The following is a 16,717-nucleotide window of genomic DNA, read 5'->3' on the forward strand; positions in this document are numbered from 1 at the left end:
TCTGTTTCCTTGCGCTACCTCGCAAACGCGGGAGACAGCGACAAAGTATAAAAAAAAAAAAAAAAAAAATATATATATATATATATATATATATATATATATATATATATATATATGTATATATATGTATATATATATATATATATATATATATATATATATATATATATATATATATATATATATATATATATATATAGTGAGTGAACCCTTGGTGTGTGTATGCGTGTGTAGACGTCCAGCAACGTGTCTGACTCAGCAACGATGTTCGTCGGTGTGTTGGTAGGGCGTCCGGCCGCCGGGCAGCGCCAGTTGTCCAGTAGACGCACTCGCTATAACCTGTTCAACTTGTCCTCGTGTTTATACATACCACTTCCAGTTTCTTGTCGGTATTTGTTGGTTGACTGAGTCGCTTGTATCATGACTGTGACAGATGGGACGGACGTACATGTCATCTCATAAACCAAGCATTTGACCCACATTGAGAAGTTTGTTGACAGTTGTGATGGTAACGGGCGACCGACCGCCCCCTGCCACACACCACACCGCACCTGCCACACAACAAGTGGCCTCTTCTCAGTAAAGGTAATTCAGACTTTTCTTTCGTTACTTATGTGATTTTAATAATTGGGAATTGATTCCAGTCTTATAGGAGACCCCTGGTAAGGGTATGCCTATATCATGCCGAAACTAAAGGTAATATGTGTCTTAACAAGAGAAAGTCGGGACCAAGTGTCGTATCATGGAAACGTTAGACATGAAGAATAAAGGTTCAGTGTGGATTATTTCGTCATCATGATCACCTACCAGTTTCTGTATTAGGTTAGGTTTGGTTAGGTTAGGTTAGGTTACGTTGGGTTTAGTTAGGTTAAGTTACGTTGGGTTTGATTAAGTTAGGTCACGTTGGGTTTGATTAAGTTGGTCACGTTGGGTTTGATTAGGTTAGGTTACACTGGGTTTGGTTAGGTTACGTTAGGTTTGGTTAGGTTACGCTGGGTTTAGTTAGGATAGGTTATGCTAGGTTTGCTTAGGTTTGGTTGAAATTGTCTTGATGTTTTTTGGACAGTTGTGGTTGTCCAAGACGGACATATTACTCTGGATTTGGTCGTTGAGTTATGTAAGAACACTTTGTATGGTAGAGAACTAGGCGGGTTTTTAGTTTACCTGGATGTGAGATCCTTGATGTTATATAAATCAACTTCGCTTGAATTTTTATACTTGATCTGTACTGAAGTTAGGTTATGAGGCCAGCGACCAAGTCTGTGAAAATATGTTTATGATGTTTGATGAAACAGACGAGAGCGGTAATCAAGGAAGCTTGTTTGATGAAACAATCAATTTGTTGCAAGATAAAGAAAATATTACGAATTTAAGCTAGTCTTTTGTGAATGTGTTCAAAATGAAATGGATGTTGCATTATCATTAGCATAAATCGTTAAAAATGTTATACTTACAAATGCACCGAAACCACGGCTCCCTTTCCACATCCAGGCACCACAGACCTTTCCATGGTTTACCCCAGACGATTCACATGCCCTGGTTCAATCCATTGACCTCACGTCGACCCCAGTATACCACATCATTCCAATTCACTCTATTCCTTGCACGCCTTTCACCCTCCTGTATGTTCAGGCCCCGAACGCTCAAAATCATTTTCACTCTATCCTTCCACCTCCAATTTGGTCTCCCGTTTCTCCTTGCTCCCTCCACCTCTGACACATATATCTTCTAGGTCAATCTTTCCTCACTCATTCTCTCAATATGTCCAAACCATTTCAACACACCCTTTTCTGCTCTCTCAACCACACTCTTTCTGTTACCACACATCTCTCTTACCCTTTCAATACTTACTCGATCATACCACCTCACTTCACATATTGTCCTCAAACTTCTTATTTCCAGCACATTCACCCTCCTCCTCACAACTCTATCAACCATATAACATTGTTGGAACCACTGTTCCTTCAAACGTACTCATTTTGCTCTCCGAGATAACGTTCTCGCCTTCCACACATTCTTCAACGCTCCCAGAACCTTCGTCCCCTCCCCCACCCTGTGACTCACTTCCGCTTTCATGTTTCCATCCTCTGCTAAGTTCACTGCCAGATATCTAAAACACCTCACTTCCTCCAGCTTTTCTCCATTCAAACTTACCTATCAATTAACTTGTCCCTCAACCCTACTGTACCTAATAACCTTGCTCTTATTCACATTTACTCTCAGGTTTCTTCTTTCACACACTTATTGTATTTTGTGTACCTGTGTGTGTGTGTGTGTGTGTGTGTGTGTGTGGGTGGGGGTGGGGTGGGGTCCTGCCCCATGTAGGGGGGGGGGGGGGTTCCTGCCCCTAGGGAGGAGCCTGCCCCCTCCACCCGGTACTCCCCTGACCCAAGCCAGACACTTGTTTACCCATTCGTGTTAATAGGGGAATAAAGGGTAATATTGTAGTATCCTCGCGTCGGTGACCAAATAAAGAACTCAGGCAAGTCCAGTATGTTTGATCATGAAAGTGGATGTACTTATTATTGTTACTTGGCTCCCAGGGAGCGCAAACTTTTACATATAATAGTTCTTACCGGTGACTATTTATACTTGAGCCTTGTATTCTAGTGTTCTGGTCGGTCCAGGTTTGATATGTAGCTACATTATGTTCCACAAACATGGCTAAAAAAATCTCCCTATGACGCTTGGCCACATGACCATGTAGAAATTATAGCCTGGAATCCCGTCTCCCAGCAACCAGTCCTCTGGGTCTGGGTCACCAAGAAAGAAAATCCATATTTCATTGTCATGTCGATAAGCGATCTCTGGAGCCAATTTCGTACCACTATCTTGAACTCTCGTAAATTTGTCTAAAATGTGGGAACAAACGTTGTGAACTGCGTATACCAGGAGATGCCTAACTTAACGCTTAATATGATCATTTCCTTGTTAATTGAAAATGTTCTTAGCTATGCCCAGTTTACTATTAAGTTGTGTGATGTTGTTATCAACGGTATAAGCTTTGTTGCTTCATACTAGGAAGCGTACACAGCTAAGCCTTTGCATGATATGTTTTTCCCACCCATGTTCCAGTGATGATCTCTTGTGCTCTAGTATTGTCACTCTCCACCTGCAGATTTATACAATATTCAGTATCCACCATCAGAAGCCATATTTCATAACATTCCTTCAACCTTCTGAAACCATCTACATAATGTGAGACGCGACAACTCTTCACATAGTTTGTAAGACTTCGCCATTGCCCGCATTAGCGAGGTAGCGTTAAGAACAGAGGACTGAGCCTTTGAGGGAATATCCTCATTTGACCCCCTTCTCTGTTCCTTCTTTTGGAAAATTGAAAACAGGAGGGGACGATTTCCAGCCCCCGGCTCCTTCCCCTTTTAGTCGCCTTCTACGACACGCAGGGAATACGTGGGAAGTACTCTTTCTCCCCTGTCCCCAGGGATTAATATATATATATATATATATATATATATATATATATATATATATATATATATATATATATATATATATATATATATATATATATAAATATATATATATATATATATATATATATATATATATATATATATATATATATATATATATATATATATATATGGAGACATCACACACCCCTGCCGCAAACCTACATTCACTGAGAACCAATCACTTTCCTCTCTTCCTACACGTACACATGCCTTACATCCTCGATAAAAACTTTTCACTGCTTCTAACAACTTGCCTCCCACACCATATATTCTTAATACCTTCCACAGAGCATCTCTATCAACTCTATCATATGCCTTCTCCAGATCCATGAATGCTACATTCAAATCCATTTGCTTTTCTAAGTATTTCTCAAGTACATTCTTCAAAGCAAACACCTGATCCACACATCCTCTACCACTTCTGAAACCACACTGCTCTTCCCCAATCTGATGCTCTGTACATGCCTTCACCCTCTCAATCAATAACCTCCCATATAATTTACCAGGACTACTCAACAAACTTATACCTCTGAAATCTGAGCACTCACTCTTATCCCCTTTGCCTTTGTACAAAGGCACTATGCAAGCATTCCGCCAATCCTCAGGCACCTCACCATGAGTCATACATACATTAAATAACCTTACCAACCAGTCAGTAATACAGTCACCCCCTTTTTTAATAAATTCCACTGCAATACCATCCAAACCTGCTGCCTTGCCGGCTTTCATCTTCCGCAAAGCTTTTACTACCTCATCTCTGTTTCCCAAATCACTTTCCCTAACCCTCTCACTTTGCACACCACCTCGACCAAAACACCCTATATCTGCCACTCTATCATCAAACACATTCAACAAACCTTCAAAATACTCACTCCATCTCTTTCTCACATCACCACTACTTGTTATCACCTCCCCATTAGCGCCCTTCACTGAAGTTCCCATTTGCTTCCTTGTCTTACGCACTTTATTTACCTCCCTCCAGAACATCTTTTTATTCTCGCTAAAATTTAATGATACTCTCTCACCCCCACTCTCATTTGCCCTCTTTTTCACCTCTTGCACCTTTCTCTTGACCTCTTGTCTCTTTCTTTTATACATCTCCCACTCATTTTCATTTTTTCCCTGCAAAAATCGTCCAAATGCCTCTCTCTTCTCTTTCACTAATCTTACTTCTTCATCCCACCACTCACTACCCTTTCTAATCAACCCACCTCCCACTCTTCTCATGCCACAAGATTCTTTTGCGCAATCCATCACTGATTCCCTAAATACATCCCATTCCTCCCCCACTCCCCTTACTTCCATTGTTCTCACTTTTTACCATTCTGTACTCAGTCTCTCCTGGTATTTCCTCACACAAGTCTCCTTCCCAAGCTCACTTACTCTCACCACCCTCTTCACCCCAACATTCACTCTTCTTTTCTGAAAACCCATACAAATCTTCACCTTAGCCTCCACAAGATAATGATCAGACATCCCTCCAGTTGCACCTCTCAGCACATTAACATCCAAAAGTCTCTCTTTCGCGCGCCTGTCAATTAACACGTAATCCAATGACGCTCTCTGGCCATCTCTTCTACTTACATACGTATACTTATGTATATCTCGCTTTTTAAACCAGGTATTCCCAATCACCAGTCCTTTTTCAGCACATAAATCTACAAGCTCTTCACCATTTCCATTTAGAACACTGAACACCCCATGTATACCAATTATTCCCTCAACTGCCACATTACTCACCTTTGCATTCAAATCACCCATCAGTATAACCCGGTCTCGTGCATCAAAACCACTAACGTATTCATTCAGCTGCTCTCAAAACACTTGCCTCTCATGATCTTTCTTCTCATGCCCAGGTGCATATGCACCAATAATTACCCATCTCTCTCCATCAACTTTCAGTTTTACCCATATTAATCGAAAATTTACTTTCTTACATTCTATCACATACTCCCACAACTCCTGTTTCAGGAGTAGTGCTACTCCTTCCCTTGCTCTTGTCCTCTCACTAACCCCTGACTTTACTCCCAAGACATTCCCAAACCACTCTTCCCCTTTACCCTTGAGCTTCGTTTCAGTCAGAGCCAAAACATCCAACATACTACCTATCTCTCCTTTTTTCACATCTTGGTTACATCCACACACATTTAGACACCCCAGTCTGAGCCTTCGAGGAGGATGAGCACTCCCCGCGTGACTCCTTCTTCTGTTTCCCATTTTAGAAAGTTAAAAAATAGAAGGAGGGGAGGTTTAATTTGTTTATGGATGGGGTTGTTAGGGAGGTGAATGCAAGAGTTTTGGAAAGAGGGGCAAGTATGAAGTCTGTTGTGGATGACAGAGCTTGGGAAGTGAGTCAGTTTTTGTTCGCTGATGATACAGCGCTGGTGGCTGATTTGGGTAAGGAACTGCAGAAGCTGGTGACTGAGTTTGGTAAAGTGTGTGAAAGAAGAAAGTTAAGAGTAAATGTGAATAAGAGCAAGGTTATTAGGTACATTAGGGTTGAGGGTCAAGTCAATTGGGAGGTAAGTTTGAATGGAGAAAAACTGGAGGAAGTAAAGTGTTTTAGATATCTGGGAGTGGATCTGGCAGCGGATGGAACCATGGAAGCGGAAGTGGATCATAGGGTGGGGGAGGGGGCGGAAATCCTGGGAGCCTTGAAGAATGTGTGGAAGTCGAGAACATTATCTCGGAAAGCAAAAATGGGTATGTTTGAAGGAATAGTGGTTCCAACAATTTTGTATGGTTGCGAGGCGTGGGCTATGGATAGAGTTGTGCGCAGGAGGGTGGATGTGCTGGAAATGAGATGTTTGAGGACAATGTGTGGTGTGAGGTGGTTTGATCGAGTAAGTAACGTAAGGGTAAGAGAGATGTGTGGAAATAAAAAGAGCGTGGTTGAGAGAGCAGAAGAGGGTGTTTTGAAATGGTTTGGGCACATGGAGAGAATGAGTGAGGAAAGATTGACCAAGAGGATATATGTGTCGGAGGTGGAGGGAACGAGGAGAAGTGGGAGACCAAATTGGAGGTGGAAAGATGAAGTGAAAAAGATTTTGTGTGATCGGGGCCTGAACATGCAGGAGGGTGAAAGGAGGGCAAGGAATAGAGTGAATTGGATCGATGTGGTATACCGGGGTTGACGTGCTGTCAGTGGATTGAATTAGGGCATGTGAAGCGTCTGGGGTAAACCATGGAAAGCTGTGTAGGTATGTATATTTGCGTGTGTGGACGTATGTATATACATGTGTATGGGGGTGGGTTGGGCCATTTCTTTCGTCTGTTTCCTTGCGCTACCTCGCAAACGAGGGAGACATCGACAAAGCAAAAAAAAAAAAAGAAAATATATATATATATATTATATATATATATATATATATATATATATATATATATATATATATATATATATATATATATATATATATATATATATATGTATATATATATATATATATATATATATATATATATATATATATATATATATATATATATATATATATATCCCAGGGGATAGGGGAGAAAGAATACTTCCCATGCATTCCTCGCGTGTCGTAGAAGGCGACTAAAAGGGAAGGGAGCGGGGGGCTGGAAACCCTCCCCTCCTTGTATTTTAACTTTCTAAAAGGGGAAACAGAAGAAAGAGTCACGCGGGGAGTGCTCATCCTCCTCGAAGGCTCAGGTTGGGATGTCTAAATGTGTGTGTATGTAACCAAGATGAGAAAAAAGGAGAGATAGGTAGTATGTTTGAGGAAAGGAACCTGGATTTTTTGGCTCTGACTGAAACGAAGCTCAAGGGTAAAGGGGGAGAGTGGTTTGGAAATGTCTTGGGAGTAAAGTCAGGGGTTAGTGAGAGGACAAGAGCAAGGGAAGGAGTAGCACTACTCCTGAAACAGGAGTGGTGGGAGTATGTGATAGAGTGTAAGAAAGTAAACTCTAGATTGATATGGGTAAAACTGAAAGTGGATGGAGAGAGATGGGTGGTTATTGGTGCATATGCACCTGGGCATGAGAAGAAAGATCGTGAGAGGCAAGTGTTTTGGGAGCAGCTGAGTGAGTGTGTTAGTAGTGTTAATGCACGAGACCGGGTTATAGTGATGGATGATTTGAATGCAAAGGTGAGTAATGTGGCAGTTGAGGGAATAATTGGTGTACATGGGGTGTTCAGTGTTGTAAATGGAAATGGTGAAAAGCTTGTAGATTTATGTGCTGAAAAAGGACTGGTGATTGGGAATACCTGGTTTAAAAAGAGAGATATACATAAGCATGCGTATGTAAGTAGGAGAGATGGCCAGAGAGCGTTATTGGATTACGTGTTAATTGATAGGCGCGCGAAAGAGAGACTTTTGGATGTTAATGTGCTGAGAGGTGCAACTGGAGGGATGTCTGATCATTATCTTGTGGAGGCGAAGGTGAAGAATTGTAGAGGTTTTCAGAAAAGAAGAATGTTGGGGTGGAAAGAGTGGTGAGAGTAAGTGAGCTTGAGAAGAAGACTTGTGTGAGGAAGTACCAGGAGAGACTGAGTACAGAATGGAAAAAGGTGAGAAACAAAGGACTTAAGGGGAGTGGGGGAGAAATGGGATGTATTTAGGGAAGCAGTGATGGCTTGCACAAAATATTCTTGTGGCATGAGAAGCGTGGGAGGTGGGCAGATTAGAAAGGGTAGTGAGTGGTGGGATGAAGAAGTAAGATTATTAGTGAAAGGGAAGAATGAGGCATTTGGACGATTTTTGCAGGGAAATAATGCAAATGACTGGGAGATGTATAAAAGAAAGAGGCAGGAGGTCAAGAGAAAGGTGCAAGAGGTGAAAAAGAGGGCAAATGAGAGTTGGAGTGAGAGAGTATCATCAAATTTTAGGGAGAATAAAAAGATGTTCCGGAAGGAGGTAAATAAAGTGCGTAAGACAAGGGGACAAATGGGAACATCGGTGAAGGGGGCTAATGGGGTGGTAATAACAAGTAGCGGTGATGTGAGAAGGAGATGGAGTGAGTATTTTGAAGGTTTGTTGAATGTGTATGATGATAGAGTGGCAGATATAGGGTGTTTTGGTCAAGGTGGTGTGCAAAGTGAGAGAGTTAGGGAGAATGATTTGGTAAAGAGAGAAGAGGTAGTAAAAGCTTTGCAGAAGATGAAAGCCGGCGAGGTAGCGGGTTTGGATGGTATTGCAGTGGAATTTATTAAAAACGGGGGTGACTATATTGTTGACTAGTTGGTAAGGTTATTTAATGTATGTATGACACATGGTGATGTGCCTGAGGATTGGCGGAATGCTTGCATAGGGCCATTGTACAAAGGCAAAGGTGATAAAAGTAAATGCTCAAATTACAGAGGTATAAGTTTGTTGAGTATTCCTGGTAAATTATATGGGAGGGTATTGATTGAGAGGGTGAAGGCATGTACAGAGCATCAGATTGGGAAGGAGCAGTGTGGTTTCAGAAGTGGTAGAGGATGTGTGGATCAGGTGTTTGCTTTGAAGAATGTATGTGAGAATTACTTAGAAAAGCGAATGGATTTGCATGTAGCGTTTATGGATCTGGAGAAGGCATATGACAGAGTTGATAGAGATGCTCTGAGGAATGTATTAAGGATATATGGTGTGGGAGGCAAGTTGTTAGAAGCAGTGAAAAGTTTTTATCAAGGATGTAAGGTATGTGTACGTGTAGGTGGAGAGGAAAGTGATTGGTTCTCAGTGAATGTTGGTTTGCGGCAGGGGTGCGTGATTTCTCCATGGTTGTTATATTTGTTTTTGGATGGGGTTGTTAGGGAGGTTAATGCAAGAGTTTTGGAAAGAGGGCAAGTATGCAGTCTGTTGTGGATGAGAGAGCTTGGGAAGTGAGTCAGTTGTTCGCTGATGATACAGCGCTGATGGCTGATTCGGGTGAGAAACTGCAGAAGCTGGTGACTGAGTTTGGTAAAGTGTGTGAAAGAAGAAAGTTAAGAGTAAATGTGAATAAGAGCAAGGTTATTAGGTATAGTAGGGTTGAGGGACAAGTCAATTGGGAGGTAAGTTTGAATGGAGAAAAACTGCAGGAAGTGAAGTGTTTTAGATTTCTTGGAGGGGATTTGGCAGCGGATGGAACCATGGAAGCGGAAGTGAATCATCGGGTGGGGGAGGGAACGAAGTTTCTGGGAGCGTTGAAAAATGTGTGGAAGTCGAGAATGTTATCTTGGAAAGCAAAAATGGGTATGTTTGAAGGCATAGTGGTTCCAACAATGTTATATGGTTGCGAGGCGTGGGCTATAGATAGATTTGTGCGTAATAGGGTGGATGTGCTGGAAATGAGATGTTTGAGGACAATATTTGGTGTGAGGTGGTTTGATCGAGTAAGTAATGAAAGGGTAAGAGAGATGTGTGGAAATAAAAAGAGCGTGGTTGAGAGAGCAGAAGAGGGTTTTTTGAAATGGTTTGGGCACATGGAGAGAATGAGTGAGGAAAGATTGACCAAGAGGATATATGTGTCGGAGGTGGAGGGAACGAGAAGTGGGCGACCAAATTGGAGGTGGAAAGATGGAGTGAAAAAGATTTTGAGTGATCGGGGCCTGAACATGCAAGAGGGTGAAAGGCATGCAAGGAATAGAGTGAACTGGATCGATGTGGTATACCGGGGTTGACGTGCTGTCAGTGGATTGAATCAGGGCATGTGAAGCGTCTGGGGTAAACCATGGAAAGTTGTGTGGGGCCTGGATGTGGAAAGGGAGCTGTGGTTTCGGGCATTATTGCATGACACTAGAGGCTGAGTGTGAACGAATGGGGCCTTTGTCGTCTTTTCCTAGCGCTACCTCGCACACATGAGGGGGGAGGGGGTTGTTATTTTATGTGTGTCGGGGAGGCGACGGATATGAATAAAAGGCAGACAGTATGAATTATGTACATGTGTATATATGTATATGTCTGAGTTTGTATATATATTAATGCGTTGAGATGTATAGGTATGTATGTGTGTGTGTGTGGACGTGTATGTATATACATGTGTATGTGGGTGGGTTGGGCCATTCTTTCGTTTGTTTCCTTGCGCTACCTTGCTAAGCGGGAGATAGCGACAAAGTATAATATATATATATATATATATATATATATATATATATATATATATATATATATATATATATATATATATATATATATATATATATATTCCTTATTCTTGGGGATAGGGGAGTAAGAATACTTCCCACATATTCCCTGCGTGTCTTAACAGGCGACTAAAAGGGAGGGAGCGGGGGGCTGGAAAACCCCCCTCCCGTTTTTTTTTTTTTTTTTCATTTTCCAAAAGAAGGAACGGGGAAGGGGGCCAAGTGAGAATATTCCCTCTAAGGCTTAATCCTCTGTTCTTGACGCTACCTCCGCTAACGCGGGAAATGGCGAATATGTAGAAAAAAAATCTTAAGATAGAATATTGTAATCTTTATTAAGAGCGCTGAATAGCCTTCGATGCTCCAGTGTTTGGCTTATGAGCCCAGATTTTATAATCCATTCCAATCCTCACCCTGGGTCATGCCTCACCCTGGGCTTTGTCTTACCCTAGGTATTACCCCACCCTGGGTCTTACCTTACCCTAGGTATTACCCCACCCTGGGTCTTGCCTTACCCTAGGTATTACCCCACCCTGGGTCTTGCCCTACCCTTGGTATTACCCCACCCTGGGTCTTGCCTTACCCTAGGTATTACCCCTACCCTGGGTCTTGCCCTACCCTTGGTATTACCCCACCCTGGGTCTTGCCTTACCCTAGGTATTACCCCTACCCTGGGTCTTGCCTTACCCTAGGTATTACCCCTACCCTGGGTCTTGCCTTACCCTTGGTATTACCCCTACCCTGGGTCTTGCCCTACCCTTGGTATTACCCCTACCCTGGGTCTTGCCCTACCCTTGGTATTACCCTCACCCTGGGTCTTGCTTTACCCTAGGTATTACCCCACCCTAGATCTTGCCTTACCCTAGGTATTACCCCTACCCTGGGTCTTGCCCTACCCTTGGTATTACCCTACCCTGGGCCTTGCCTTACCCTAGGTATTACCCCTACCCTGGGTCTTGCCCTACCCTTGGTATTACCCCACCCTGGGTCTTGCCCTACCCTTGGTATTACCCTCACCCTGGGTCTTGCTTTACCCTAGGTATTACCCCTACCCTGGGTCTTGCCCTACCCTTGGTATTACCCTCACCCTGGGTCTTGCTTTACCCTAGGTATTACCCCACCCTGGATCTTGCCTTACCCTAGGTATTACCCAACCCTGGATCTTGCCTTACCCTAGGTATTACCCCACCCTAGATCTTGCCTTACCCTAGGTATTACCCCTACCCTGGGTCTTGCCTTACCCTAGGTATTACCCAACCCTGGGTCTTACCTTACCCTAGGTATTACCCCTACCCTGGGTCTTGCCTTACCCTTGGTATTACCCCTACCCTGGGTCTTGCCTTACCCTAGGTATTACCCCTACCCTGGGTCTTGCCCTACCCTTGGTATTACCCCTACCCTGGGTCTTGCCTTACCCTAGGTATTACTCCACCCTGAGTCTTGCCTTACCCTAGGTATTACCCCACCCTGGGTCTTGCCTTACCCTAGGTATTACCCAACCCTGGGTCTTACCTTACCCTAGGTATTACCCCACCCTGGGTCTTGCCTTACCCTAGGTATTACCCCACCCTGGGTCTTGCCCTACCCTTGGTATTACCCCTACCCTGGGTCTTGCCTTACCCTAGGTATTACTCCACCCTGAGTCTTGCCTTACCCTAGGTATTACCCCACCCTGGGTCTTGCCTTACCCTAGGTATTACCCAACCCTGGGTCTTACCTTACCCTAGGTATTACCCCACCCTGGGTCTTGCTTGACCTTAGGTCTTGTCGAGAATGTACCCAGATTGCTCACAATGTTCCCACACGCTCAGTAACTACAGGATCATCTGTTTGGTCTTGGCAAATGGCTGATGTTGGGCCAAAGATACACTGTTTTCCGCTGGCGAATGTTGGCCTTTCTTTGTGGTATGACGTTGACTTGTGTCTTCAGGAGAGGATGGGATCACGTCGTCTGCCCGAGGGGTGGCTGCAGCTGGAGTGGGTCTTCGGCTACAACGGACACACAGCCAGAAATAACGTTAAGGTTACTAACGAGGGTCATTTGCTGTACTACGTGGCAGGGGTTGGGGTGTTGCACGATACCTTCCGCAGGAAACAAACCTTCTACACCGGCCACAATAACGACATCACCAGGTGAGGTGGGGATTATTTTCTCTTCATTCTGGAATATTCCCATTTTCGTTGTCACGGTATACAGAGGAATGGTGGTGATGGTGGAGGTAGAGGGAGGATCCTCATCTGTGTATACCACTGTCCTGCAGCTTGGCCGTGACGGGTGACGGGACCACAGCTGCCACAGGGCAGGTGGGGAAGGACGCCTACATCACAGTGTGGGACGCCTCCACCTGTGCTGCTCTCAGCGTCATCAGGGATGGACATACTCACAGGGTATCCACACTAGCATTCTCGACTGACATGAAGGTAAACAAATCTTCATATTTCAGATTTGACTTCCATGTGATTCTTCATTTACTGTGTTAAATACACGAAAATGCTCTGTGTAAAATTAAACCTCCTACTTATATAGTACTGATGGTAATTAACAGTGTAATGTTATCTCGTATGTCATGGCAACAGTTGCTGGCTTCAGTAGGCGGGCCAGACCACAAGCAGGAGCTGATGGTGTGGGAGTGGCGCAAAGGACGGCGCCTCGCCTGCAACGTGGCTTACTCTGGCAAGGTGAGCTGTGGTCAGGTCTGCATCCTGCACGTGTGTAAACATACCGGGCCAAGATGTGCTACCCTTATTCCTAGGCTGCCTAAACATTCCTTGCTATCGTATTTGTGCTTTTAATGCTTAAGACTTGTAGGATTTATAGTGCCAGGGACGAACAAGAAAGGCCACTTCTGCTCATATCCATTCTCCAGCTGTCATGTGCAGTGCACCGAAATCACAGCTCCCTTTCCACATCCAGGCCCAATAGAACTTCCGTTGGTGTGTACCCCGGAAGTTTCGCATGTCTTGGTTTAGTCCATTAACAGCACGTCGGCCCCAGTATACCTCATTGTTCCAGTTCACTCTATCCCGTGTGCGCCTTTCGCCTTTCAAATTCTTTTTCAACCCCATCCTTCCACTACCAGTTTGGTCTCCCACTTCTTGTTCCATCCACCTCTGACACATATATCCTCTTTGTCTACTATTCCTCACTCATTCTCTCTATATGTCCAGACCATTTCAACACACCCTCTTCTACTATCTCAACAACACTTTTTTTTTTATGACCACACATCTCTCTTACCCTTTCATTACTTACTCGATCAAACCACCTCACACCACATATTGTCCTCAAACATTTCATTTCCTACACATCCACCTTCCTCAATAGAGCCTTATCTGTAGCTCATGGCTCGCAGCCATATGATATTCTTTAGACTACTATTCCTTCAAACATACCTATTTTTGCTGTTCCACATAATTACTTTTCTTTCCACTCCTTCTTCAGCGCCTCCAGAACCTTCCACTTCCATGGTTCCATTCGCTGCCATCTCCAATCCCAGGCACCTAAAACATTTCTCTTCCTCTAAATTTTTTTTCCATTCAAATTCACCCAACAGGTAACCTGTCCCTCAACCCTGCTAAATCTAATAACCTTGCTGTCACTCAACTTTCTCCTTTCACATACTCTTTCTAACTCATTCACCAACTTCTGCAGTTTTTCACTTAAATTTGCCACCAGTGCTGTGTCATCAGCAAACAATAGACTCACATCCCAGGCCCTCTCATTACCCACAGATTGCATACTTGCTCCTCTCTCCAAGACTCTTGCATTTACCTCCCTAACCACCCCATCCATAAACAAAATGAACAACCACAATTACAGCACACACTCCTGCCACAGACCACCCTTCACTTGGAAGCATTTACTCTCCTCTCTCCCTATTTGTACACATGCTTTACACCCTTGATAAAAACTCCTCTCTGCTTTTGCATGGTTCCTCCCACACCGTGTATTCTTAAGACTTTCCACAAGACATCTCTAGATCTATAAATGCCACATACAAAGCCATCTGTTTCTGCAAGATTTTCTCACACACATTCTTTAAAACAAACACCTGATCCACACATCCTCTACATCTTCTGTTACCACACTGCTCCTATCCAGTCTGATGCTGTGTACATGCTTTCACTATCTCGATCAGATGGCTTGGTGAGGAAGATAAATGCTAGAGTCTTTGAGAAAGGGGCAAGTAAGCCGTCTGTTTGGGATGAAAGGTCCTGGGAAGTGAGTTAGCTTCATTTGAAAGGAGAAAGTTTAGAGTAATAGTGAATAAAAGCAAGGTTATTAGGTTCAACAGGGTTGAGGGACAAGTTAGTTGGGATGTAAGTTTTAATGGAGAAAAATTGGAGGAAGTGAAGTGTTTTAGATATCTGGGAGTGGGTTTGGCAACGGATGGAACCATTGAAGCGGAAGTGGATCATAGGGTGGGGAAGGGGGCGAAGGTTGTGGGGGTGAAGAAGAATGTGTGGAAAGAGAAAATGTTATCTTAGAGAGCAAGAATGGGTATGTTTGAAGGAATAGTAGTTCCAACAATATTGTATGGTTGCAAGACATGTCGATAGATAGAGTTGTACGGAAGAGGATGGATTGTTGAAAATGAAATGTTTGAGGACAATATGTGGTGAGGTGGTTTGATCGAGAAGGTAATGGAAAGGGTAAGAGAGATGTGTGGTTGTAAAATAAAAAGTGGTTGAGAGAGCAGAAGAGGGTGTGGTGAAATTGTATGGACATATGGAGAGAATAGGGTGAGGAAAGGTTGACTAAGAGGATATATGGGTCAAAAGTGGAGAGAACAAGGAGAATATGGAGAACAAATTGGAGGTGAAGGGATAGAGTGAAAAAGGTTTGAGCAAACGGACCTGAATATGGAGGAGGGTGATAGGCATACTCTGAATAGAGTGAATTGGAACCATGTGGTATAATGGGGTCGATGTGCTGTCAATGGACTGAACCACGTCATGTGAAACATCTGGGGTAAGCCATGGAAAGGTCTGTGGGTCCTGGATGTGGATAGGGAGCTGTGGTTTCGGTGCATTACACATGACAGCTAGAGACTGAGTGTGAGCAGATGTGGCCTTTCTTCCGTTTCTTGGCGCTGCCTCGCTGATACAAGGGAACGGCGATTTGATGTGGAGGAAAGAGGTGAATGTATATATTGTCTTTCCTCTTTTCCTTCATGCATTTGTGCTGTTTTCTGTGGAGAGGGGTGGCGTAGAAATAGATGAAAGGTAAGCAAGTATTAATTTGTACACGTGTATATGGATTTATATTATATATATATAATATATATATAATATATATATATATATATAATATATATATATATATATATAATATATATTATATATTACATACTTATTTTTATTTTGCTTTGTCGCTGTCTTCCGCGTTTGCGAAGTAGCGCAAGGAAACAGACGAAAGAAATGGCCCAACCAACCCCAATACACATGTATATACATACACGCCCCCACACGCAAATATACATACCCATACATCTCAATGTACACATATATATACACACACAGACATATACATATATACACATGCACACAGTTCACACTGTCTGCCTTTATTCATTCCCATCGCCACCTCGCCACACATGGAAAAACATCCCCCTCCCCCTCCTGTGTGCGAGGTAGCGCTAGGAAAAGACAACAAAGGCCCCATTCGTTCACACTCAGTCTCTAGCCGTCATGCAATAATGCCCGAAACCACAGCTCCCTTTCCACATCCCGGCCCCACACAACTTTCCATGGTTTACCCAGACGCTTCACATGCCATGATTCAATCCATTGACAACACGTTGACCCCGGTATACCACATCGATCCAATTCACTCTATTCCTTGCCCACCTTTCACCCTCCTGCATGTTCAGGCCCCGATCACTCAAAATCTTTTTCACTCCATCTTTCCCCCTCCAATTTGGTCTCCCACTTCTCCTCGTTCCCTCCACCTCCGACACATATATCCTCTTGGTCAATCTTTCCTCACTCATTCTCCATGTGCCCAGACAATTTCAAAACACCCTCTTCTCTCTCAACCACGCTCTTCTTATTTCCACACATCTCTCTTACCCTTACATTACTTACTCGATCAAACCATCTCACACCACATATTGTCCTCAAACATCTCATTTCCAGCACATCCACCCTCCTACGCACTACTCTATCC

The 16,717-nt window shown here is 43.4% G+C and overlaps 1 protein-coding gene across 1 annotated transcript in view; it reads left to right on the top strand.

Moving 5' to 3' along the window:
* The first annotated feature begins 302 nt into the window (after positions 1-302).
* Positions 303-16,717, top strand: part of LOC139757733 (echinoderm microtubule-associated protein-like 6) — a 76,755-nt gene continuing 60,340 nt past the window's right edge. The window contains exons 1-4 of the mRNA XM_071678484.1: positions 303-585; positions 12,479-12,681; positions 12,810-12,969; positions 13,126-13,227. Coding sequence (XP_071534585.1) covers positions 12,485-12,681; positions 12,810-12,969; positions 13,126-13,227 — 459 coding nt within the window. The 5' untranslated portion in view covers positions 303-585; positions 12,479-12,484. The remainder of the gene's footprint in view (positions 586-12,478; positions 12,682-12,809; positions 12,970-13,125; positions 13,228-16,717) is intronic.

Source organism: Panulirus ornatus, chromosome 28 (genome assembly GCF_036320965.1).
Source record: "Panulirus ornatus isolate Po-2019 chromosome 28, ASM3632096v1, whole genome shotgun sequence".
NCBI classification, from domain to species: Eukaryota; Metazoa; Arthropoda; class Malacostraca; order Decapoda; family Palinuridae; genus Panulirus; species Panulirus ornatus.